The sequence below is a fragment of the Capricornis sumatraensis genome, chromosome 10 (genome assembly GCF_032405125.1).
Source record: "Capricornis sumatraensis isolate serow.1 chromosome 10, serow.2, whole genome shotgun sequence".
Classification (NCBI taxonomy): Eukaryota; Metazoa; Chordata; class Mammalia; order Artiodactyla; family Bovidae; genus Capricornis; species Capricornis sumatraensis.
The window spans coordinates 46124923-46151585 of NC_091078.1; the positions used below are offsets into that span (position 1 = coordinate 46124923).

The 26663-nt window shown below is 42.4% G+C and overlaps 1 protein-coding gene across 1 annotated transcript in view; it reads left to right on the top strand.

Annotated features, from left to right (window-relative positions):
* The first annotated feature begins 14493 nt into the window (after positions 1 to 14493).
* VOPP1 (VOPP1 WW domain binding protein) overlaps positions 14494 to 26663 on the top strand; it is a 170291-nt gene continuing 158121 nt past the window's right edge. Inside the window, exon 1 of the mRNA XM_068983090.1 lies at positions 14494 to 14547. Within this exon, the coding sequence (XP_068839191.1) occupies positions 14494 to 14547 (54 nt within the window). The remainder of the gene's footprint in view (positions 14548 to 26663) is intronic.

Sequence of the window (26663 nt, forward strand, 5' to 3'; positions counted from 1 at the left end):
AGTATGGTACTGGCACAAAGACAGACATATAGATCAATGGAACAAAATAGAAAGCCCAGAGATAAATCCACACACCTATGGACACCTTATCTTCGACAAAGGAGGCAAGAATATACAATGGATTAAAGACAATATCTTTAACAAGTGGTGCTGGGAAAACTGGTCAACCACTTGTAAAAAAATGAAACTAGATCACTTTCTAACACCACACACAAAAATAAACTCATAATGGATTAAAGATCTAAATGTAAGACCAGAAACTATAAAATTCCTAGAGGAGAACATAGGCAAAACACTCTCTGACATAAATCACAGCAGGATCCTCTATGACCCACCACCCAGAATACTGGAAATAAAAGCAAAAATAAACAAATGGGATCTAATGAAAATTAAAAGCTTCTGCACAACAAAGGAAAATATAAGCAAGGTGAAAAGACAGCCTTCAGAATGGGAGAAAATAATAGCAAATGAAGCAACTGACAAAGAATTAATCTCAAAAATATACAAGCAACTTATGCAGCTCAATTCCAGCAAAATAAATGACCCAATCAAAAAATGGGCCAAAGAACTAAACAGACATTTCTCCAGAGAAGACATACAGATGGCTAACAAACACATGAAAAGATGCTCAACATCACTCATTATCAGAGAAATGCAAATCAAAACCACAGTGAGGTACCATTTCACACCAGTCAGAATGGCTGCGATCCAAAAGTTTACAAGCAATAAATGCTGGAGTGGATGTGGAGAAAAGGGAACCCTCTTACACTGTTGGTGGGAATGCAAACTAGTACAGCCACTATGGAGAACAGTGTGAAGATTCCTTAAAACACTGGAAATAGAACTGCCTTGTGACCCAGCAATCCCACTTCTGGGCATACACACCAAGGAAACCAGAATTGAAAGAGACACATGTACCCCAATATTCATCACGGCACTGTTTATAATAGCCAGGACATGGAAGAAACCTAGATGTCCATAAGAAAGCTGTGGTACATATACATAATGGAGTATTACTCAGCCATTAAAAAGAATACATTTGAATCAGTTCTAATGAGGTGGATGAAACTGAAGTAAGCCAGAAAGAAAAACTCCAATACAGTAGACTGACGCATATATATGGAATTTAGAAAGATGGTAATGATGACCCTGTATGCGAGATAACAAAAGAGACACAGATGTGTAGAGTGGACTTTTGGATTCTGTGGGAGAGGGAGAGGGTGGGATGATTTGGGAGAATGGCATTGAAACATGTATAATATCATATAAGAAACGAATCGCCAGGCTAGGTTCAATGCAGGATACAGGATGCTTGGGGCTGATGCACTGGGATGACCCAGAGGATGGTATGGGGAGGGAGGTGGGAGGGGGGTTCAGGATTGGGAACACATGTATACCCATTGCTGATTCATGTTGATGTATGGCAAAACCAATACAATATTTTAAAGTGAAAATAATAATAACAATAAAATTAAATTTAAAAAAAAGAAAAAAATAAGTAAATAAATAAAGGAGAGTCTCCAACCTAGATGGGAGGATCTTTATCAGGTACTCTTAACTAGTTCATGCACAATGAAACTAAAGGGAAAATGGCTCTTAGATGAATTTCCACTTCCAAAGGCCTCGACCCTAGATTGGTCTATAGAGGGGACTGCTGACCTAAGTTCAATTCAGTTCAGTCACACAGTCATCTCTGACTCTGTGCAATCCCATGAACCGCAGCATGCCGGGCCTCCTTGTCCATCACCAACTCCCAGAGTCCACCCAAACCCATGTCCATTGAGTCAGTGACGCTATCCAACCATCTCATCCTCTGTCGTTCCCTTTTCCTCTGGCCTTCAATCTTTCCCAGCATCAGGGTCTTTACAAACGAGCCAGCTCTTCGCATGAGGTGGCCAAAGTATTAGAGTTTCAGCTTCAACAACAGTCCTTCCAATAAACAACCAGGACTGATCTCCTTTAGGATGGACTGATTGAATCTCCTTGCAGTCCAAGGGACTCTCAAGAGTATTCTCCAATACCACAGTTCAAAAGCATTAATTCTTTGATGCTCAGCTTTCTTTATAGTCTAACTCTCACATCCATACACGACCACTGGAAAAACCATAGCCTTGACTAGACAGACCTTTGTTGGCAAAGTAATGTCTCTGCTTTTGAATATGCTGTCTAGGTTGGTCATAATTTTCCTTCCAAAGAGTCAGCATCTTTTAATTTCATGGCTGTAATCACCATCTGCAGTGATTTTGGAACCCCCAAAATGAAGTCAGCCACTGTTTCCACTGTTTCCCCATCTATTTCCCATGAAGTGATGGGACTGGAGGCCATTATCTTAGTTTTCTGAATGTTGAGCTTTAAGCCAACGTTTTCACTCTCCTCTTTTACTTTCATCAAGGGCCTCTTTATTTCTTCTTCACTTTCTGCCATATGGGTGGTGTCCTCTGTATATCTGAGGTTATTGATATTTCTCCCAGCAATCTTGATTCCAACTTGTGCTTCATCCAGCCCAGTGTTTCTCATGATGTACTCTGCATATAAGTTAAATAAGCAGGGTGACAATATACAGCCTTGACGTACTCCTTTTCCTATTTGGAACCAGTCTGTTGTTCCATGTCCAGTTCTAACTGCTGCTTCCTGACCTGCATATAGGTTTCTCAAGAGGCAGGTCAGATGGCCTGGTATTCCCATCTCTTTCAGAATTTTCCACAGTTTATTGTGATCCACACAGTCAAAGGCTTTGGCATAGTCAATAAAACAGAAATAGATGTGTTTGTTTGTTTTTTTTTTAACTTTCTTGCTTTTTCAATGATCCAGTGGATGTTGGTAATTTGATTTCTGGTTCCTCTGCCTTTTATAAAACCAGCTTGAACATCTGGAATTTCATGGTTCACATATTGCTGAAACCTGGCTTGGAGAATTTTGAGTATTACTGCTGACCTCAAACTCACCTTAAAAAGACACTCAAACAGGGAAAACCACAATTATACCTGGGTGAGATGAAGATGACATCAGAAGTAGATAGCTTACCCAAGGTGCTAGACCTGATTTGTATGATCATTTATAGTGTTTTTTTGACTTCTTGGATCTTTTCATATGGATCAAGTGTTTCCTATTATGGACAGAATCCTATACTAGTTTTAAAAATCAATTCATTTGTTGGGTTGTGGCCAATTACCCATGTCTAGCACTTCTAGACTTCTGTGGTGGATTTCTCCAATCCAAGGCTCTATTTGGATGACCCTTAAAAATTTATTTTAGAAGAAAGAAGGCTCAGTCCTGTTCGGGCTACTTTTAATAATACTAGGTGGGATCCTCTTCAATTCAGTTCAGTTGTTCAGTCGTGTCTGACTCTTTGTAATCCCATGAATCGCATTACGCCAGGCCTCCTTGTCCATCATCAACTCCCAGAGTTCACTCAGACTCACGTCCATCGAGTTGGTGATGTCATCCAGCCATCTCATCCTCTGTCGTCCTCTTTTCCTCCTGCCCTCAATCCCTCCCAGCATCAGAGTCTTATCCAATGAATCAACTCTTTGCATGAGGTAGCCAAAATATTGGAATTTCAGCTTTAGCATCATTCCTTCCAAAGAATACCCAGGACTGATCTCCTTTAGAATGGACTGGTTGGATCTCCTTGCAGTCCAAGGGACTCTCAAGAGTCTTCTCCAACACCACAGTACAAAAGCATCAATTCTTCAGTGCTCAGCTTTCTTCACAGTCCAATTCTCACATTCATACTTGACTACTGGAAAAACCATAGCCTTGACTAGATGGATCTTCATTGGCAAAGTAATGTCTCTGCTTTTCAATATGCTATCTAGGTTGTCATAACTTTTCTTCCAAGGAGTAAGTGTCTTTTAATTTCATGGCTGCAGTCACCATCTACAGCGATTTTGGAGCCCCCCAAAATAAAATCTGACATTGTTTCCACTGTTTCCCCATCTATTTCCCATGAAGTGATGGGACCAGATACCATGATCTTCGTTTTCTGAATGGTGAGCTTTAAGCCAACTTTTTCACTCTTCTCTTTCACTTTCAACAAGGGGCTTTTCAGTTCCTCTTCACTTTCTGCCATAAGGGTGGTGTCATCTGCATATCTGAGGTTATTGAGATTTCTCCCAGCAATCTTGATTCCAGCTTGTGCTTCATCCAGCCCAGCGTTTCTCATGATGTACTCTGCATATAAGTTAAATATGCAGGGTGACAATATACAACCTTGACGTACTCCTTTTCCTATTTCCTGACCTGCATATAGGTGTCTCAAAAGGCAGGTCAAATGGTCTGGTATTCCCATCTCTTTCAGAATTTTCCACAGCTTATTGTGATCCATACAGTCAAAGGCTTTGGCATAGTCAATAAAGCAGAAATAAATGTTTTCTCTGGATCATCTTACCTGGTCAATTAATAACACCTGCTCTGACCCTGTCCATAATATGAATTTTCCTCTAAGTTACTCAGGCTTAATCAGAGCAACAAGCAAAAATTTAGCCAGGGAATAAAACTTCCCACAATTAGGGGATGGATTCATGTGGTTAACACTTGGCTGTGGTCGTTTAAGAGTTAATACCCCCTTTATCTCGGGAGGGCTTCCTTTGTGGTTCAGCTGGCAAAGAATCTGCCTGCAATGCGTAAGACCTGGGTTTGATTCCTGGTTTGGGAAGATCCACTGGAGAACGGAAAGGCTACCCACTCCAGTATTCTGGCCTGGAGAATTCCATGGACTGTATAGTCCACGGGGGTCACAAAGAGTCAGACACGACTCAGTGACTTTCACTTTCACTTTATGTTGTAAAGAATTAAATTATGCTAAGCATAACCAGCCTAGTAACAAAAGGACACTAGGCTGGGAGCCTTATGGACAGTGCCAATATATATTAGGTTGGTCAAATGTAATTCCAGTTTCAGATCATGAATTTTTAATCATTATAACTAGGCTCAAACACATCTATATTAATCAAAACATGAAACATTAAAATCAACCCACTTTTGCAATGAGAAATAAGTTTTTTATTCTTGTAGTGTAGAAATCTGTGCTTCAGTACTCGGTGAACTCTTGGAAAACATTTTCTGCCTCATGTTGGTTGTGAAAGCATTTTAGCTGTAAAAAGTTGTCAAGATGCTTGAAGAAGTGGTAGTCAGTTGCTGAGAAGTCAGGTGAATATGGGGGATGAGGCAAAACTTTGTAGCCCAATTTGTTCAACTCTTGAAGCTTTGGTTGTATTTTGTGTGCTTTGGCATTTTGAAAAGAACTGGGCCCTTTCTGCTGACCAATGCCTGTTGTAGGTATTGCAGTTTTTGGTGCATCTCATTGATTTGCTGAGCATACTTCTCAGATGAATGGTTTCACCATGATTCAGAAAGCTATAGTGGATCAGAGCAGAATCAGACCACCAAACACTGACCATGACCTTTTTGGGGTGCAAGTTTGGCTTTGGGAAGTTCTTTGGAGCTTCCTCGTGGTCCAGCCACCGAGCTGGTTGTCTCTGGTTGTCTAGAAAATCCACTTTTCTTTGCGTGGCACAATCCAATCAATAAATAGTTCATTGTTGTTGCATACAATAAGAGAAGACAACACCTCAAAACAATAATTTATTTTCTGATTTGCAGTCAGCTCTTGAGGCACCCACTTATCAAGCTTTCTAACCTTTCCAATTTGCTTCAAATGCTTCAAATGTTTCACATTGAGTTCTTCAGCAACTTTTCATGCAGTTATAAGAGGATCAGCTTCGATGAAGGCTCTCAGCTGGTCACTGTCAACTTCTGATGGCTGGCCACTGTGCTGCTCATCTTCAAAGCTCTTGTCTCCTTTGCAAAACTTCTTGAACCACGACTGCAATGTACATTCATTAGCAGTTCCTGGGACAAACGTGTTGTTGATGCTGTGAATTGTCTCTGCTGCTTTAACACCCATTTTGAACTCAAATAAAATCACTGAAGTTTGTTTTTTGTCTAACATTATCTCCATAGTCTCAAATAAATATAAAATACACAGTAAGTAATAAATCATTAGCAAAAAAATCATGAAGTGATAAATGTGCATTACAAAGATGTATAACATAACCTCATTTAAGAATGTATCCAATATAAGACAGCAAAGTTCAACAGTGTAAAACTGCAATTACTTTTGCACTAACTTGATAATTTCCCTGAAAGATAAAGAACAGATATACTGGGCTGCACCTAATGGAAGTTCTTGGCTTAATTCTTAGTTACCTTTAATAATATTGCTAGCTATGTTATTTGTACTTTGTCTGTTTTACAAGATTGTTGTTTCTACCATTATGAAACATGTGACTGAACCTCCAATGAAAATAATGATGACTAGGTGATTTGAAACAGTTGATCAATATATAGATCTGTAAGCAATCAATGATTGTAATACTCTACATATGGGAAGATACGGCAAGTAGGAATATTTCCTGGACCACAACAGATTGAGGAAGGCAGCTGGTCCAGAGCCCCTTTGGTTACTATTGATAGACCTAGTCCAGTAAGAGAAAACTAAGTGACCTATCAGTGAAATCTTTGCTAGACCTGGGAATGAGCCTTCCTAGCATCATGGGATGAAATGATCATGAAATGCCTCCAAAGTATAGTCAAATTTGTGACCAAGAGGTGGCCCTGTCAACCACAAACTGGCACTTGCCAAACAGTAATCCAAGTCTATGCTCCAACCTCTAATGCCAAAGAAGTTGAAGTTGACTGGTTCTATGAAGACCTACAAGACCTTCTAGAACTAACACCAAAAAAGATGTCCTTCATCATAGGGGACTGGAAGGCAAAAATAGGAATTCAAGAGATACCTGGAGTAACAGACAAGTTTGGTTTTGGAGAACAAGATGAAACAGGGCATAGGCTAACAATTTTGTCAACAAACCACAATGGAGATAGCAAACACCCTCTTCCAACAACACAAGACACATCTCTACATATAGACATCACCAGATGGCCAATATTAAAATCAGAATGATTATGTTCTTGCAACCAAAGATGCAGAAGCCATATAGAGTTAGCAAAAACAAGACTGGGAGCTGACGTGGCTCAGATCATGAGCTCCTTACTGCAAAATTCAGGCTTAAATTGAATAAAGTACAAAAAACCACTAGGCCATTCAAGTATGACCTGAATCAAATCTCCTATGATTATACAGTGGAGGTGACAAATAGATTTAAGGGATTAGATCTCGTATACAGAGTGCCTGAAGAATTATGGAGATCCTTGACATTGTACCGGAGGCGGTGACCAAAACCATCCTAAAGAAAAAGAAATGCAAGAAGGCAAAGTGGCTGTCTGATGAGGTTTTACAAATACCTGAAAAAAGAAGAAAAGCTAAAGCAAGGGAAAAAGGGAAAGGTATATCCAACTGGATTCAGAGTACCAGAGAATATCAAGGAGGGATAAGAAGGCCTTCAGAAGTGATGAACACAAAGAAATAGAGGAAAACAATAGGATGGGAAAGACTAGAGATCTCTTAAAAAAAACTGGAGATGTCAAGGGAACATTTTATGAAAGAATGGGCATGATAAAGGACAGAAAAGGCAAGGACCTAACAAAAGCAGAAGAGATTAAGAAGAGGTGGCAAGAATACACAGAAGAACTATACAAAACAGATCTTGAAGACTTGGATAACCACAATGGTGTGGTCACTCACCTAGAGCCAGACATCCTGGAGTGTGAAGTTGAGTGTGCCTTAGGAAGCATTACCATGAATTAAGCTAGTGCAGGTGATGGAATTCCAGCTGAGCTATTTGAAGTCCTGAAAGATGATGCTGTTAAAGTTCTGCACTCAATATGCCAGCAAATTTGGAAAACTCAGCAGTGGCCAGGACTGGAAAAGGTCAATTTTCATTCCAATTACAAGAGGGACAATGCCAAGGAATGTTCCAACTACCATACAATTGCACTCATTTCACATCCTAGCAAGGTCACACAGAGTTCGACACAACTGAAGCAACTTAGCAGCAGCAGGAGCAGCAAGGTAATGCTCAAAATCCATTAATCTAGGCTTCAGCAGTACATGAACCAAGAACTTCCAGATGTTTAGAAAAGGCAGAGGAATTAAAGATCAAATTGCAAACATTTGTTGGATTACAAAGAATGTAAGGGGATTCCAGAAAAACACCTACATCTGCTTCATTGACTCCACTAAAGCCTTGATTGTGTGGATCACAACAAACTGCAGAAAATTCTAAAAGACATGGGAATACCAGAACACCCTACCTCTCTCCTGAGAAACCTGTATGCAGGTAAAGAAGCAATGGTTAGAACCAGACATATAAAAACAGACTGGTTCAAAATTGGGAAAGGAGTACAGTCAAGGCTGTATATTGTCACCCTGCTTACTTAACTTATATGCAGAGTACATGATGTGAAATGCTTGGCTGGATGAATCACAAGCTAGAATCAAGATTGCCAGGAGAAATATCAACAACCTCAGATATGCAGATAATACCACTCTAATGGCAGAACGTGAAGACTTATTAAAGAGCCTCTTTAATAGGGTGAAAGAAAAGAGTGAAAAAGCTGGCTTAAAACTCAGCATTCAAAAACTAATGGCACTTGTTTCTATTCATGACAAATAGAAGGGGAAAAACTGGAAGAAGGGATAGATTTTTTTTCTTGGCCTCCAAAATCACGGCAGACAGTGACTGCAGCCATGAAGTTAGAAGATGCTTGCTCCTTGGTAGGAAAGCTGTGACAAAGCTAGTTGTTATTGTTCACTCAGTCATGTCTGACTCTTTGATATCCCATAGACTGCAGCATGCCAGGCTTTCCTGTCCTTCACTATCTCCTGTCCTTCACTATCTCCTGTCCTTCAGGAGTTTGCTGAAAATCATGGCAATGATGCCATCTAAGCAACTCATTCTTTGTTGCCCTCTTCTCCCTCTGCCTTATCTTTCCCAGCATCAGGGTCTTTTCCAATGAGTTGACTCTTCACATCAGGTGGACAAAGTATTGGATCTTAAGCTTCAGTATCAGTCCTTCCAGTGACAGGGTTGATTTCCTTTAAGATTGACTGGTTTGATCTCTTTGTTGTCAGAGGGACTCTCGGAAGTCTTCTCCAGCACCACAGTTCAAAAGCATAAATTTTTCAGTGTTCAATCTTCTTTATGGTCGCTGTCTAGGTTTGTCATAGCTTTTCTTCCAAGCAGAAAGTGTCTTTTAATTTCCTGGCTGCAGTTACCATCTGCAGTGATTTTGGAGCCCAATAAAATAAAGTCTGTCACTGCTTCCATTTTTCTCCCCATCTATTTGCCATGAAGTGATGGGACTGAATGCCAGAATATTAAAGAGCAGAGATCAATCTGCCAACAAAGGTTCATATATGGTTTTTCCAGTAGTCATGTATGGATGTGAGAAATGGACCATGAAAAAAGGCTGAGTGCAAAAGAATTGATGGTTTTGAACTGTGGTGCTGGAGAAGACTCTTGAGTGTCCTTAGACTGCAAAAGAGATCAAACCAGTCAATCCTAAATGAAATTAACACTGAATATTCATTGGAAGGATTGATGCTGAAGCTGAAGCTCCAATATTTTAGCCACCTGATGGGAAAAAGTCTACTCATTGAAAAGACCCTGATGCTGGGAAAGATTGTAGGCAAAAGGAGAAGGGGGGCAACAGAGGATGAGATGGTTGGATGGCATCACCAACTCAATGGACATGAGTTTGAGCAAACTCCTCGAGATAGTGAAAGACAGAGAAGCCTGGCATGCTGCAGTCCATGGGGGTCACAATGAGATGGACACAACTTAGCAATAGAACAACAACAACAAATAGGCACTTGCCATCTCCCTCTACAAGGATAAAGTCATGTGCTGCTGCAGCTGTTGACCTTCAACAACACTTGAAGGGAGTTCAGGGTGGAGAGCAGAATTGAGGCACTCTGTCTTTGGGGGAGAAAACTGGAAAGATAGATCTTCAGATAGGTATTTCCAGGAGTTGATTTTATGAGCCCAATTATTGTATCTCCTCATATGTAGAAAAGCACTAAAACCCTTCATGGCGACGACTGTTCCTCATGACTAGCAGAAAGCTTCGTGAGACTCGTAGAAATTTTCTGGAAAATTATTTGGTTGATTGAATGTGTTCCCCCTTCAAGAAGATGACATATTTACTGACCTTGCCCCTTGCCTCTTTGGAACAGTTTCTCAGAGCTCTCTGAGTTACTGTCCTTTGGGTTGCAGTCCTCATTTTGCTCTAAACACAACTTAACTTGAAACTCTCTGTTGTGCATTTTTTAAATCAACAGAATATTTTAGAGAGAATCCCAAGAGTGGTTAGACAATTATTCTGTACACAGATTACATATATATAAAATAGATAACCAACCAGTTACATACTGTATAGCACAGGGAACTATACTCAATATCTATAATAGTTTTCATATTCTCTTTCCTTATAGGTTAGAGAATCTGAAAAATTATATATATATATATATATCTGAAGATACATATACATATGAATGTATATACGAATCTCTTTGCTGTACATGTGAAATGAACACAACATTGTAAATCTACTGTACTTCAATTAAAAAATGTTAAAAAATAAAGAGATTTCAGCGTGACCTATGGATCTAGTTCGCTGTCTCAGCAGAAGCTGGGAATATAAATGGTGTTGTATATTACCCAGCAATCACACTGCTGGGCATACACACTGAGGAAACCAGCATTGAAAGAGACATGTGTACCCCAATGTTCATCGCAGCACTGTTTATAATAGCCAGGACATGGAAGCAACCTAGATGTCCATTGGCAGACGAATGGATAAGAAAGCTGTGGTACATATACACATGGAATCTTACTCAGCCATTAAAAATAAAACATTTGAATCAGTTCTAATGAAGTGGATGAAACTGGAGCCTATTATACAGAGTGAAGTAAGTCAGAAAGAAAAACACCAATAGAGTATATTAACACATATATATGGAATTTAGAAAGACGGTAACGATGAACTTATATGTGAGACAGCAAAAGAGACGCAGATGTACAGAATAGTCTTTTGGACTCTGTGGGAGAAGGCGAGGGTGGGATGATTTTTGAGAGAATAGCATTGAAATATGTATATTATCATATGTGAAACAAATTGCCAGTCCAGGTTTGATGCATGAGACAGGGTGCTCAGGGCTGGTGCACTGGGATGACCCTGAGGGATGGGATGGGGAGGAGGGTGGGAGCGGGGTTCAGGATGGGGACACATGTACACCCATGGCTGATTCATGTCAATGTATGGCAAAAACCACTACAATATTGTAAAGTGATTAGCCTCCAATTAAAATAAATACACATATATACACACACACACAAATAATTTACCAACAGGAAATGCACCAAAATGTTAACAAGATTATGTCTGGATAGTAGGTTCAATGGTGACTTTATTTTTCCTTTCTATATTTTTTCATTTTCTATCACGTTTGTATTAAAAACTCAAAATTTTATTTTTAAATAAAATAAGTAATACACACACACACACAAAATGGGGTTGAAACAGCAGGAACACCAATGTCTTGAACTAAAGGGGACAGAAATAGGATAAAATGAGGGAAGACTATTGCAGATTCTTCAGGATGGGACAACAGATCTATTTGGCTTTGAACATGCATTATCCTTCAAGAAAAGAGGGAAATGACCTTCAGGTGGGACTGTCTCCTCAGCTTCAGAGAGCAGGGCCACTTCGTAGGTTTAAGTGGGCCAAGCTGCCACCATCCAGAGCTGAGGAGGCAAGCTTTCCTCTGGTGCGCCCTGTCAGTGGGCCCAGATGCCAGAGGTGCAACCCCAGTGAGCCCAGAAAACATAGCACTGAGGCAAAGAGAATTATTCTCAAGACTTAAAATCTAAGAACTTTTCCTACTGGATTTGAATTTGTTTGGAACCCATCCCTGCTTCCTTTTTCTCCTATATATATATTTTGGAATGGCAATGTCTGTACTATGCCTGTCCCACTGTTTATCTTGGAAGTAAAGGTTTCATAAGTTCACAGCTGAAGAGGAATTTTCCCTCAGGATGAGTGACACCTCAAGTCTCACACACACGTGAAGCAGATGGAATTTAGGTGAGATTTGGGACTTAAGAGTTCATGCTGGAATGGGTAAGACTTTTGGGCTCTTGGATTGGAGGTGAATGTATTTTGTGTGTGTCAACTGAAAAAAAAAAAACGCACAACCTAAAAGTTGAAAATGATGTTTTTTGTGGACTTACTGAGGACTTAAGCCTGGGAGACAGCCTCTCAGATACCTCTGAAGGACTGTTCTGAAGAGATAAGGAAGGAGGGAGGTACCAGGATATATAGGAATTTTTTGCAAAAAATAAAAATAAAAAATAAAAAATACCCAAACCAAAAATTAGGCCGTGTGAACATCAAAAGATTACTAATAATGAAAAACCAGACACCTCAAATTAAAAAATTTAGCACTTTTCTCTGTATGGGAAGATGCAAGAGCCTGGGCTCACTGAAATAACTCCTTTGCATATGTACCTTAACTATCTATGACCAGTGTCCTGCTTTCCTCTATCCTGAATCTTTTCAGGGTGTGCAGTCTGGGGACGCACAGTGGTTGAGGGCCTGATGCCCACATCATCCTTTGTTTAGTGCTTTGGCAGACAATATTCTTTGTCCACATGTTTGAGAAGGACATGAATTCGGGAAGGACAGTGGTGGAATATTGTGGGCTGAACTGTGTCCTCTCCAACTCATATGTTGAAATCCTAATCATCAGTACCTCTGAGTGCGATTCTGTTTGGAGACAGGGCCTTTAAAAAGGTGAGAGAGGTAAAATAAGGCCATTGTTGTGGACCTGAATCCAATCTGGTGGTGCCCTTACAAGAACAAACTTGCACAGGGCCACCAGGGCCCTGTACACAGAAGGATCAGCACGTGAAGATGCAACAAGAGGGTGGCTGCCTGCCAGACAAGGAGAGAAGTCTCAAAGGAAATCAACCTGGTTGACACATTGATTTTGAACTTCTTCTCTTTGGAACTATGAGTAAAATAAATTTCTGTTGCTTAAGTCGTCCAGTCTGGTACTTTGTTATGGAAGCCTAAGCAAACACTTAGTGCAAGGGAAACTGAAAAGTTAAATCCTCAGTATTCTAAACCCTGGGGGCCTATTTTTACGGAAGAAGAGGAGAGTTGTTATTGTGGGTTCACTCACAGACTAGCATAACCCCTGCTCATTGAAGGCCTTTTCTTTTCTAAAGGGTCCCAAGTAATGCTTCAGACTGAAACACTGAACTAAAACATCAGTAGTTAAGGGCTCAGTTATGTTACACCTACCCTGTAAGTGATTAGGTAACCCAGAGACAGAAGTCTGCAATTCTCTCAATTGTTCATTTAGTAACGCCTGGGGCTGCTGAACCACCAGGTGTGGTAATGCCTTTTACTATTCAGTACTCCCAGGTCTCTGCACTTTGCATCCTACTGGTGCAAGAGACTCTCTCTCCCTTTAGACACCAGGCAGTTTTCTCACCTCCCTCCCCACCGCCCCCACGAACTGGCTCTCCAGCTCATGATCTGGTACAACTTACAAGCTTAATAAATACTTGTTGAATAACTGTACAAATAAGATGCAATCTTAGCCACGATGTGGAGAAAAAAAAAAATACGGTAAGTACGTGGTACTGGAAGCTTCCCTTGGGGCTCAGCTGGTAAAGTTTCCCTCTGCAATGCAGGAGACCCGGGTTCGATGCCTGCGTTGGGAAAGGCTGCCCACTCCAGTATTCTGGTCTGGAGAATTAAATGTACTGTACAGTCCATGGGGTTGCAAAGAGTTGGACACGACTGAACTTTTTTTCTTTCTTTTCACGTGGTACTGAGGGGTGGAAAGTCAGTTCAGCAGAGGCGAAGGACATTGCAAACTTACCAGCGGGACGGTGGGCTTCAACGTGGTCCAAATGTAGAGGCTGTGCATGCAGGGACAGCGCAGGAGGACGTGGGCATGAAAGCACACATTTAAGTGAGAGATGAGGCATAGGGAGCCTTCCATTCTCGGTCTGCCTCCTCATCCTTTGGCCATCCTTGCAGTCACACGTAGGGAGGGTGTACCATTCTACGGTGAGCGCAGGGATGAGAGGGACGAAGAATCTGCAGGCACACAATAGGTTCATGTGCCTCCCTGGAACAAGCCTCACACGGCGGAGACTGCTTCTTTTATAAACCTTACCAGGTCTGTTCAGGGGTGACACGACGGTGTCTTCGGAGGGAGCAAACGACTGGCAGCTTCCCTCCAGTCGCCCTGCCGCGCGACTCGTCTCCTGGCTCCCGGCGCGTGCACTCTGAAGGGGAGGACCCTTGACACTCCTTAGCTGAGCCGGGGGCGCGCGAGCCCGGGCGCGCGAGCCGGGGGCGGAGCGCGGCGAGGGCGGAGCGGCTCCCGGGTCCCCGCTCGCCCGCTCGTGCCTCGGGGTCCCCAGGCTGGGATCCCTCCCGCCAGCCCGCTGGCCGCCTCGCAGGGGACGTGCTACTGACCTGCGCCTGTGACCAGGAGGACGTGCAGCCATGGACCGCCTGGCCTGGAAAGTGGCGGCACTGCTGCTCGGGCTGCTGGTGGAGGTAGGGCCGGGCCGGGCGGGGTAAGCGGGAGCAGCACCGAGCGTCCTCAGGAGCCCTGGGGGCCGAGGGGCGAGAGCCAAAGGCTCACCGACCCGCAAGAGCCCCGGTGCGGAAGGCTCTGGGCCCTGGTGACAGTGTCGCCTGAGCCCTCCCCGCTCTTCTGATGGCCCTCAGTCCCCCCGCCCCGCATTTATCGATTCTCGCGAGTAGAGAGGACTCAGGAGCACCCTTTGCGTGCTGTGCGCTGGTTCACAGCCCGGGGCCTCGGCTCTGGTCTGGGTGAGGGTCTCGGGTGCGGTGCGGGCGGAGATTCCAGGCGCCCAGCGGCTTGGGGCTTGGGGCTAGGGCGCCGCCGGGTCCAGGTGCGACCGCGCGGATGCGTGGTTGTGGGAAACGTCACGGAAGCACGAGTTAAATGGCGGGACAGAGCAGAAGTCCTCGCTTGTGAAAATGGAGCGCAGAGTCTTCAGATGCGAGAGAAAACCTCCGAAGAGATGGGGTGGTGGGTGTGGCCTTTTGGCGCCGAGACCCGGGACTTGTTGAAGCGACTAAGAAGGAAGCGCCGGTAACCGCAACCTCGAGGATACCTCGACTGCCCACCGCTGGAAAGGGGCGCCCTCGGATGGGGTCACCGCCTTCTTGATAAAATGGATTATTTAAAATGTGAGCTGGCGGGTAGGTGCTGGGGTGCAGTGTGGATTAAGGCTTGTTCCATTCCTTGCTTGGCTTCATTATTTTAAAGGGAATTTTTATTAATGAAGTCTAAGTAAATGGATGATGAGTATCTTACGTTTTCTATTTTAGGTAGTACATCTCTGGAAATGACTCCTTGGTTTTCTTCGCTTGTAAAAAATACAAGTTACAAAATGTTGGGAGGGAGAGCCTTAGCTCTCCTGCAAGAAAGATTGATGGAAAAGTTTCTTGTGCCAGGCGCCACCATAGCAAGACTTCCTGTTTTTGTTCCTGTGTCCTGGCTTAGCAGTTAAAATTTTCGTGGAGTGCCCTCCACTGCCTCCACTTGCGTTGTCTTCGGTTATTTGGAATTTTATGACCTTAGAAATAACATCCTTTCCGTGATCACCAGACAGATAATGGAGAAGTGAATCTGACACCACTGTTCACATAAAAAGGCATGCATCTGTAGTTACACGTGCAATCCCCCCCAACTTAAAAATCAGCACTTGGTGAAATAATTTACACTAAAATTTAAATAACTGAATTGATGCTTTCACAAAGTCGAATATCTAGATGGTTGGTAATTTTTGTTTTCATGGGATGATGCAGTGTAGCCCATTTTTACATGATTGTCCCAAGAAGCTATTTTGTTTGTGGTAGAGGGGTGTCTATCTGCGGCATTAATGAAATTTCTTTCTAATTTATCACATGGAATCTTAACGCATGAGTTATGTATCTGAGATGTTTTAATCTTTAGTGTGTTGCTCTGAATTTCATTTAATATTGGTTATCAGGACATTTTTGATGCTTTAGAAGTCCTGAATCACATACTTAAATGTACAGTTTCTGTTGCTGAGTACGTGGAAGCAAAGAGCTGTTTTCAATTTGAGAGTATAAGACAATTAAGGGAGATGTTGGGAAGCCTGACAGCCAGCTGCAACCTGGGATTCTCCTCTTTGTTTCTTTGTTCTGCTTGCGCTGGTTTCATTGTGGTTGTAGTGTAGTTGACCATAAACCACCTGGCAGCCTTTTTGCCCTCTGGGATCGTTTTCCAAGCCAGAGTCACTCTGGGTTGCTTGGGGCGAGGGTGGGGGAAGTGTGTTTGGAAGAAGTCCTTGAGCAGGGAGAGTATCTAAAAGCGGTTTAAGAAGGGATTTCCTCCAGCTGCTTCACATCCTTAAAGAGAAATTCACTTACCTGTTAGAGAGCTAGACTGAATGTTTGTTTTTTAATTAGCAAACACAGAGTGCCTACCGTGTGTCAGGGATTGTTCTAAGCATTTGACAAATATTAACTCATTAATCTTCTTATCAATTACTTTCATTCCCTTTTTTGTTTCAAATGGGAGATGGCAAAGAGCTTGTCCACAGTCTCACTGCTGTGATGTGTGAGGGCTTGAGATGTCAGCACTAGCAGTGGCCCGACCACCCGGTGCTGTGTTGCTGCCTCTCCCACTGCGGGACACAGAGACATGGAGAGAATTTGTACAGGTCTGTCCTGAGGCCAGTGGTGGACTTGGAGAGGTATTGTCTCGTGAAATGGGTAAGCCAACAAAATTCCCTTTAGGAACTCAGTTACATTTCCTTAGGGGACCATATAATTTAGCATCCAAGCTATGACACTGGAGAGTGAAGGTGGGGACTGTTAGCAGTCATGTCTGCACAGTTAGGCAGCAGCAGGACTGTCCTGGAAGCCCCAGTATGTGCTCACCCGAAAGCCCAGGCACGGCTGTTAGTAGAAACAGGCTGCTGCTACTGCTGCTAAGTCACTTCAGTCGTGTCTGACCCGCTGGGGGTGGCATTATCCCTTCCCCAGGGAGGCTTCAGGGAGCTCATTACTGAAGTGACCTTTTCTTTCCGTCAACTTGGACTTGCCTGTGAACTGCATGGGAAACCAGTGAGGACCCTTGTTACATCTTTTCTCCTCCCCACTCTATGCCAGCCTTGTAGATCCCAGGAACATAGGCCATGGGGGAGGTCACAGAATAGGGGAATCCCAAAGCTCTTTGTGGGTCATGAAATTCTAAAGTTCTGTGTTTTTCTTCTGTTCTCTGGTTTCTGGAAGGCCCTGCTAACAAGGCCTGCAGGAAGAGTGATGGTGTGAGCTGTCTCCTAGTAACTCTGGTGAATTAATTCCCGGTGGCCTTCACTGGGCTGCAGAAGCACCTTAGAAACTGAAAAAGAAAAGCAGTTTCAAAGCTAATTATGCCTTAGTAGAACCTGGGGAGTCATTAGGTGCTGAGCATATGTGCACACAGGCTTTGGTCAGACTGTGTGGTTTTCTGGATATCACTGCAATCTCTTTCTAGAGGTCAGGTTGTTGACACTTTGTTACATACTGAGTAGTATTTGTTCTGGGTTCTGTCCTTGCTGAAATGAGCCCAGAAATGTGTAGTATATGATTCAATATAAAATTACCCCCATGCCAGGGCTGGGGACTCTGTAAGCATCCATTCGAAAGGGAAAAAACTCTGTACTATGTTACTTTATTCAAGAGACTGGCATCAGTATCTTTCTGATCCTCCCCTGGACGAAAAGCTGGAAACCTTTAAGTGAGGCTGCCATGTGTTTCAAAGTTATTCTGGCCAAAGAACATCCCTTCTTGGGCTAGAAAAAGGAGTGGTCTTCCCTTAGAGACAGTTGGAAAGGAACATTGTCTCTTGAAACCAGGGAAATTAACAGGATTACTGAGTATTTTTCCAAGTCCATTGTATTTTGACACCCAGGAGTCTTGAAATTAGTCTTGACAAATTTTTTGTCTCATGCCATCTGTTTTTTGTACCCTGGAATTGCAGTGAATGTGGCAGCCCCTGGATGCCAATTTTCTGAAATAAACCAGTGCAGCTGTCCCTCAGCAACATGCAGTTTGAATGAAAGAGAAGACTGTAGGGAGTTTGTTATCTCTGGAAGCTCCCTGGAGGCTCGGTGATGAGGGTGAGAGGTGGCAGTGGCAGATGAACCTGGTGGGAAGGACTCTACTCGGAACTGCGGGAACTGGCTCCTGGTGTATGAAGAGGACCTGGGGCTCTGGGCGCAGACTCTGGGGCCCTAGTTAATCTTGCATTCTTTGACTTGTGCAAACTTGTGAAGACCAGCTGGATGGCAGTACTCTAGAAGTATATCGATTAAGCTAGTGGCCACTGGATTATTTAGCCATGGGCTGGCAAGTCATTCTCTTAGAACCTAAATTTATCCTCTCAATGAGACCTCTCAGATGTCACCCTCTTGATGAGGCCTACCTTGACGACTCTATGTAAAATTCCAACCTAAATCTCTTCTCAGCACACTGGCTCTAACCTAAACAATTCCCTCCTTTCTCTGTATTTATTCACTTCAAAATATGATGGAATTTACTTCCCACAATCTACACATTATAAAGACAAAGGTTTTGATTCACTTGTGTTAACTGAAATATCCCAAACTCCTGGAACAGTGCCTGGCATACAGTAGGGATTCCATAAATATTTGAACAAGTGAAAACCATGGGTAATGACCCTGAAGGAGGGAGCTGAATACAACTTCAGTAGGAGAAGGGAAGGTAATGTATTAGCTATGACTCTGAAGGGTCTTTGTGTGCTAATCATACAAAGAACTAATCATTAAGTGAACACCTGTGGAGGTGGAAACTCACTATCTCTAAGGCCGTTGCCTTATCAATATTTTGGATAATTTTAGTTGTTAAAGTTTTCTGTTATATTAAGTAGAAATGTCTGCATTGTTTCTACCTGGTCCTAGTTCTGTATCCTTGTGCTTTTCAGAAGAAATATAATCACAATGACAGCCCGTCAATTGAACACAGCTATGTTGGTCTCCATGTGTTTTTCTCTAGGTTTCATTTCCTTCTGTCATTTCTCACAAGACATGGTTTTGAATCATCTCATCATCCTCACAGCTACTCTTCGAAAACTGCCAAACTGGATGGACAGTGCTTAGGAAATTATCACTGAAAAACTGGTCGTAGAAAAAGACCTTGGAGTACAAAGTGAAGTTTGGCCTTGGAGTACAAAATAAAAAAGGGCAAAGGCTAACAGAATTTTGCCAAGAGAATGCACTGGTCATAGCAAACACCCTCTTCCAACAGCACAAGAGATGACTCTACACATGGACATCACTATATGGTCAACACTGAAATCAGATTGATTATATTCTTTTCAGCCAAAGATGAAGAAGCTCTATACAGTCAGCAAAAACAAGACCAGGAGCTGCCTGTGGCTCAGATCATGAACTCCTTATTGCAAAATTCAGACTTAAATTGAAGAAAGTAGGGAAAATCACTATAGCATTCAGATATGACCTAAATCAAATCCCTTATGATTATACAGTGGAAGTGACAAATAGATTCAAGGGATTAGATCTGATAGACAGAGTGCCTGAAGAACTATGGATGGAGGTTCGTAACGTTGTATGGGAGGCAGTAATCAAAACCATCCCCAAGAAGAAGAAACTCAAAAAGACAAAATGGTTGTCTGAGGAGGCCTTACAAATAGCTGAGAAAAGAAGAAAAGTGAAAGGGAAAGGCAAAGGAGAAAAGAAAAGATATATCCATTTAAATACAAAGTTCCAAAGAATAGCAAGAGAGATAAGAAAGCCTTCCTCAGTGATCAATGCAAAGAAATAGAAGAAAACAATAGAATGGGAAAGACTAGAGATCTCTTCAAGAAAATTAGAGATGCCAAGGGAACATTTCATGAGAAGACAGGTACAATAAAGGATAGGAACAGTATGGACCCAACAGACGCAGAAGATATTAAGAAGAGGTGGCAAGAATACACAGAAGAACTACACAAAAAAGATCTCAATGACCCAGATAACCACGATGGTGTGATCACTTACTTAGAGCCAGACATTCTGGAGTGTGAAGTCAAGTGGGTCTTAGGAAACATCACTACGAACAAAGCTAGTGGAGGTGACGGAATTCTAGCTGAGCTATTTCAGATCCAAAAAGATGATGCTGTGAAAATGCTGCATTCAATATGCCAGCAAATTTGGGAAAAATCAGTGGCCACAGGACTGGAAAAGGTCAGTTTTCATTCCAATCCCAAAGAAAGGCAATGCCAAAGAATGTTCAAACTACTGCACAATTGCATTTTTCTCACATGCTAGCAAAGTAATGCTGAAAATTCTCCAAGCTAGCCTTCAACAGTATGTGAACCAAGAAATTCCAGATGTTCAAGCTGGATACAGAAAAGGCAAAGGAATGAGAGATCAAATTGCCAACATCCGTTGGATCATCAAAAAAGCAAGAGAGTTCCAGAAAAATGTCTACTTCTGCTTTATTGACTATGCTAAAGCCTTTGACTCTGTGGATCACAGTAAACTGTGGAAAATTCTTCAAGAGATGGGAATACCAGACCACCTAATATGCCTCCTGAGAAATCTGTATGCAGGTCAAGAAACAACTGTTAGAATCAGACATGGAACAATGGAATGATTCCAAACTGGGAAAGGAGTATGTCAAAACTGTATATTGTCACCTTGCTTATTTAACGTCTATGCAGAGTACATTATGTCCAATGCTGGGCTGGATGTGAAAGATTGCCATGAAAAATATCAATAACCTCAGATATGCGGATGACACCACCCTTATGGCAGAAAGTGAAGAGGAACTAAAGAGCCTGTTGATGAAAGTGCAAGAGGAAAGTGAAAAAGCTGCATTAAAGCTCAACATGCAAAAAACGAAGATCATTGCATTCTGTCCCATCGCTTCATGGCAAATAGATGGGGAAACAGTGGAAACAGTGAGAGACTATTTTCTTGGGCTCCAAAATCACTGCAGATGGTGACTGCAGCCCTGAAATTAAAAGGTGCTTGCTCCTTGGAAGAAAAGGTATAACCAACCTAGACAGCATATTAAAAAGCAGGGACATTACTTTGCTGACAAAAGTCCATCTAGTCAAAGCTATGGCTTTTCCAGTAGTCATGTATGGATGTGAGAGTAGGACCATAAAGAAAGTGGAGTGCTGAAGAATTGATGGTTTTGATCTGTGGTGTTGGAGAAGATTCTTGAGAGTCCCTTGGACTGCAAGGAGATCCAGCCAGTGAATTTAAAGGAAATCGGACCTGAATATTCACTGAAAGGACTGATGCTGAAGCTGAAGCTCCAATACTTTGGCCACCAGATGTGAAGAACTGACTCTTTGGAAAAGACCCTGATGCTGGGAAAGATTGAGAGCAGGAGGAAAACAGGACGACAGAGGATGAGATGGTTGGATGGCATCACCGACTCAGTGGATGTGAGTGTGAGCAAGCTCTGGGACTTGGTGATGGAATTTGGTGATGGACAGGGAAGCTGCGGCTCCGTGGGGTCTCAAAGAGGCGGGCACTGAAGTGAGTGACTAAACTGAAATGAGAAAAAGACCACTCAAGAGTGAATAAAACAGGGTTCAAAGTTTCATACTGGGAAAGAAGTTTGATTTAGCTTAATTTGGAAAAAGCAAAGCCCAGATTATAAAATAAGTTAATTTTATTCCAAGTACTCATTTTTAGAATTGAATCAATGGGTGAGGGGAGGAATTATTTTTCTGGTAAAAGTCTGTGACGCATAATAGCATAGTCCTCACTTGACTTTGGAAGTCAGTGGCATGATCATATTAAGAGTTTTTTCTATTTTTCCAGAATTACTTGCTTGAGTAATAATCCCACCATCTCCAGGTGGGGGCGGGAGGGCCATCTCCATCTTCTCTTGGTCTTTTTTGATTAATATCATTCTGTTTTGAGCATCTGCGGGGTCGTACAGAGTCGGACATGACTGAAGGGACTTAGCAGCAGCAGCAGCAGGGTCATTATTAACAGGTACCTGCCAGACTTTTTTTGTCTCTTCCATAGGCTTGGTATATCTTTTTAAGATCTGCGTCAAGATCTGCAAGGTTACTTTGCCGCCCATCTGTGTGTTACTGGTGTTGTACTTACTTGCCTATGATCCTGGCATGGGAGGTTGCTTATGGAGCTGCTCTTGTTAAGTGGGCTGGGGTGTTGGTGCACTTTTTAGAAGGAATGAGTTCAGTGTTGTGTGCATTTTGTCATGCAGCCTTTGGCTTGACTCCCATCTCTTCCCCACTAAGACTTGTTTGAACAATAAGGACACCCTGTTCTGTAGATGTGCTCTCACTGGCACTGTCACAGCCCTTGTTTAGACCTTTTCAATATGCAGATAAAATAACCCAAGAGATTCACCTTGACTTTGCAGTGACACTTAAATATTTTTAACATCAGCTGGTGGTAACCCACAAATCCTCATAACAGTTGTAGAGTGTTTAATATAATATTTAAAACCTGAATTGAGGACTATATATTCATTCTAATTATATTTTATGTTACTTCTTTCACCTCATCTTCTTAAGCCTGTTTGAATACTGTTTTTTAAAATCAGGTGTCCTTTATAGTTTTGTGCCATATACAGATTTCATTAGCATACCATTTTCAGCTTTTCCAATCGAGTATTAACAATATTGAACTGAGCCAAGTCAAAGATGGAGACTCTTACCTGGGTTGAAGTAGATGATTGAGATTTTGACTCGGAGAATACTGATGTCCTTAATTTTAAAAAGTCAGAATTTAGCTTTAAATATGCAGTGCTTTGAAGTGTTTCCTTGGTGAGGAAAGAGCCAACAAATGAAAGTCTAGAACTCCAGCAAGATATCTAAATTTGGAAGTTATTTTGTGCTCATGCTGCAGAGCAGTTGAGAGCTTTATGCAAAGCCGTTGTGCTTGGTGAGTTGGACATGGTGACCTTTGCTGGTTGGGGTTAATGAGTCAAGCAGTCAGTGAATACAGAGAGGCAATGAATATGAAATACATGTTTTTTCAAGAAGTGCATCTGCATACTTCAAGGTTCTTGAAGAGCACAATATCCTCAGACCAGAATAAAGAAGTACTATCTTATAAACTAGGTTTGAAAATGAGCAGTTATGTACTTGAAGCACAGAAGACATGTGATAGTTGTTTAGATGTTGTCTTAATCCATTTGAGCTGCTATAACAATATACAGAATACTACCTACTGGGTGGTTTATAAACAACAAAAGTTCTGGAGGCTGGCAAGTCAGTCAGGACATCGGCAAGGTCCATTTCTGGTGAGGACTCTCTTCCTGGTTCACAGCTGGTACTTCTGTCTGTATCTTCACATGGTAGAAGGGGTAAACAGTCTCTGTGGAGTCTCTTTTATAAGAGCATCTATCCCATTCATGAGGGCTCTGGACTGTGATCTAATCACATTCTGAGTGTTCCCACCTCCTAATGCCACCACCCTGGCTTTGGGATTTCAACATGGTTTTTAGGGGATGTGAACATTCAGAGACGTGTTGTGGAATCTCAGCTCTTTGTCTATTGTCTGGCAGGCTTTTGAGTGAATTACGTAGATTCTCATCAACTCAATTGAGTCACCTATAAGAAAAGAAGTGCCCCAGCTTTCCCAGAGGGAAGCTCTGGGAAAATTCACCACTTGAAATTTAGCTCTCCACGCAGGATAGACCAGCAGATTGTGAATATCATCACTTGTTTCTAAGCAAGGTTCTTTGCCCAGGTTCCCTGCCAAAATGGAGAGAGGGTTCCAAAAAATACCTTTTCTAAAAGGATGTGTACTTTTATTTATTTATTTTTGGATGTACTGGGTGTTTGTTGCTGCATGTGCTTTTCTTTAATTTTGGTCAGTGGGACTACTCTCTAGTTGTGGTGTGCAGATGTCTCATTGAGGTGGCTTCTCTGGTTGCAGAGCACGGGCTCTAGGGCACATGGGCTTGCTAGTTGTGGCTCCCAGGCTTTAGAGCACGGGGTCAGTACTTATGGAGCACTGGTCTAGTTGCTCTGAGACGTGGAACCTTGCCAGATCAGGGATCAGACCCACATCTCCTGCACTGGAAGGCAGATTCTTTACTGAGCCACATAGGAAGACCCCCAAATACGTTTTTGTTTAAAAATTGTGCTTTCTTGCCTTTTTGTTGATGTTGTCCAGTCTCTCAACCATGTCTGACTCTTTGCGACCCCATGGACTGCAGCATGCCGTCCTGTCGTTCACCATCTTCTGGAGTTTGCTCAAACTCATGTCCATTGGATCAATGATGCCATCAAAACGATGTCATTCTCCATTGTCCCAACTGTTCAAAAAAAGTGAAAGGAAGATTGTGATTATTGTCATCTTTGGCTCTTCATTGTTGCCCTGGGTAAAGCAATGAAAGAGTGCAAATAAATGTTCTTTTCCCCCTTCTATACTGTTTGGGTGGAGGAGCAGAAGTCAGCATCCATATAGGTCACACCGGGACTGGGAAGTAAAGATGAGTAAAACCATTTTGCTCTTTAGCTTGTCTTGGTCTCTTGGTGTTTTGTAAATTGTGACAGTTTTTTCGAAAGAATCAAACTATCACTTCCTGGAGACAGTGCGGGTGGGGAGAGTGGGAGTGTGTTTGTGAGGGTTTCTGAAAGTTCCTACTTGTAGTACCTTGTTTCTGTGTGTGTGTGTGTGTATGTGTGTGTGTGTGTATGTGTGTGTGTGTGTGTGCACGTGCACGCACTCAGTCATGTCCGACTCTTTGCAGCCCCATGGACTGTAGCAAGCCAGGCTTCTCTGTCCATGGAATTTTCGAGACAAGAATACTGGAGTGGGTTGCCATTTCATACTCCAAGGAATCTTCCTGACCCTGGGATTGAACCCATGACTCTTGTATCTCCTGCACTGGCAGGCAGATTCTTCACCACTGTGCCAGCTGGGAAGCCCAGCTTGTTACCTTAGTTAGAAAAGAAGCCAGGATGAGAAGTGGGGATGGGAAGAGTGTGGGGTGTTTGAAAAGGCCCATAGCCCCATCATTCTTGCACTGCTGCAGGGTCTCTGCCTTTAGTTAAAGTCTCGCAAACTCAGCTGCTCTCTACTGACATTATATATTTCAAGCAATTCAGGATTCTTTTCAGGAACCTTGGCTTCTTTCTTTTGTTCTTTTTTTTTTTTTTTAACTAATTTCGCATCACTTTCCACCTGACCATTTTTCTCTAGCTCAGAGAGTGTCAAAGTTTTTGTTTTTGTACTCTCTTAAATGGGAAAGACTAGAGATCTCTTCAAGAAAATTAGAGACACCAAGGGAACATCATGCAAAGATGGGCTTGATAAAGGACAGAAATGGAATGGACCTAACGGAAGCAGAAGATATTAAGAAGAGGTGGCAAGAATACACAGAAGAACTATACAAAAAAGATCTTCTCAACCAAGATAATCACGATGGTGTAATCACTCACCTAGAGCCAGACATCCTGGAATGTGAAGTCAAGTGGGTCTTAGAAAGCATCACTATGAACAAAGCTAGTGGAGGTGATGGAATTCCAGTTAAGCTATTTCAAATCCTGAAAGATGATGCTGTGAAAGTGTTGCACTCAATATGCCAGCAAATTTGGAAAACTCAGCAGTGGCCACAGGACTGGAAAAGGTCAGTGTTCATTCCAATCCCAAAGGAAGGCAATGCCAAAGAATGCTCAAACTACCACACAATTGCACTCATCTCACATGCTAGTAAAGTAATGCTCAAAATTCTCCAAGCCAGACTTCAGCAATACATGAACCGTGAACTTCCAGATGTTCAAGCTGGTTTTAGAAAAGGCAGAGGAACCAGAGATCAAATTGCCAACATCTGCTGGATCATGGAAAAAGCAAGAGAGTTCCAGAAAAACATCTATTTCTACTTTATTGACCATGCCAAAGCCTTTGACTGTGTGGATCACAATAAATTGTGGAAAATTCTGAAAGAGATGGGAATACCAGGCCATCTGACCTGCCTCTGGAGAAACCTGTATGCAGGTCAGGAAGCAACAGTTAGAACTGGACATGGAACAACAGACTGGTTCCAAATAGGAAAAGGAGTACATCAAGGCTGTATATTGTCACCCTGCTTATTTAACTTCTATGCAGAGTACATCATGAGAAATGCTGGGCTGGAAGAAGCCTAAGCTGGAATCAAGATTGCCGGGAGAAATATCAATAACCTCAGATATGCAGATGACACCGCCCTTATGGCAGAAAGTGAAGAGGAGCTAAAAAGCCTCTTGATGAAAGTGAAAGAGGAGAGTGAAAAAGATGGCTTAAAGCTCAACATTCAGAAAACGAAGATCATGGCATCCAGTCCCATCACTTCATGGGAAATAGATGGGGAAACAGTAGAAACAGTGTCAGACTTTATTGTTTTGGGCTCCAAAATCACTGCAGATGGTGACTGCAGCCATGAAATTAAAAGACACTTACTCCTTGGGAGGAAAGTTATGACCAACCTAGATAGCATATTCAAAAGCAGAGACATTACTTTGCCAACAAAGGTCCGTCTAGTCAAGGCTATGGTTTTTCCTGTGGTCATGTATGGATGTGAGAATTGGACTGTAAAGAAAGCTGAGTGCTGAAGAAATGATGCTTTTGAACTGTGGTGTTGGAGAAGACTCTTGAGAGTCCCTTGGACTGCAAGGAGATCCAACC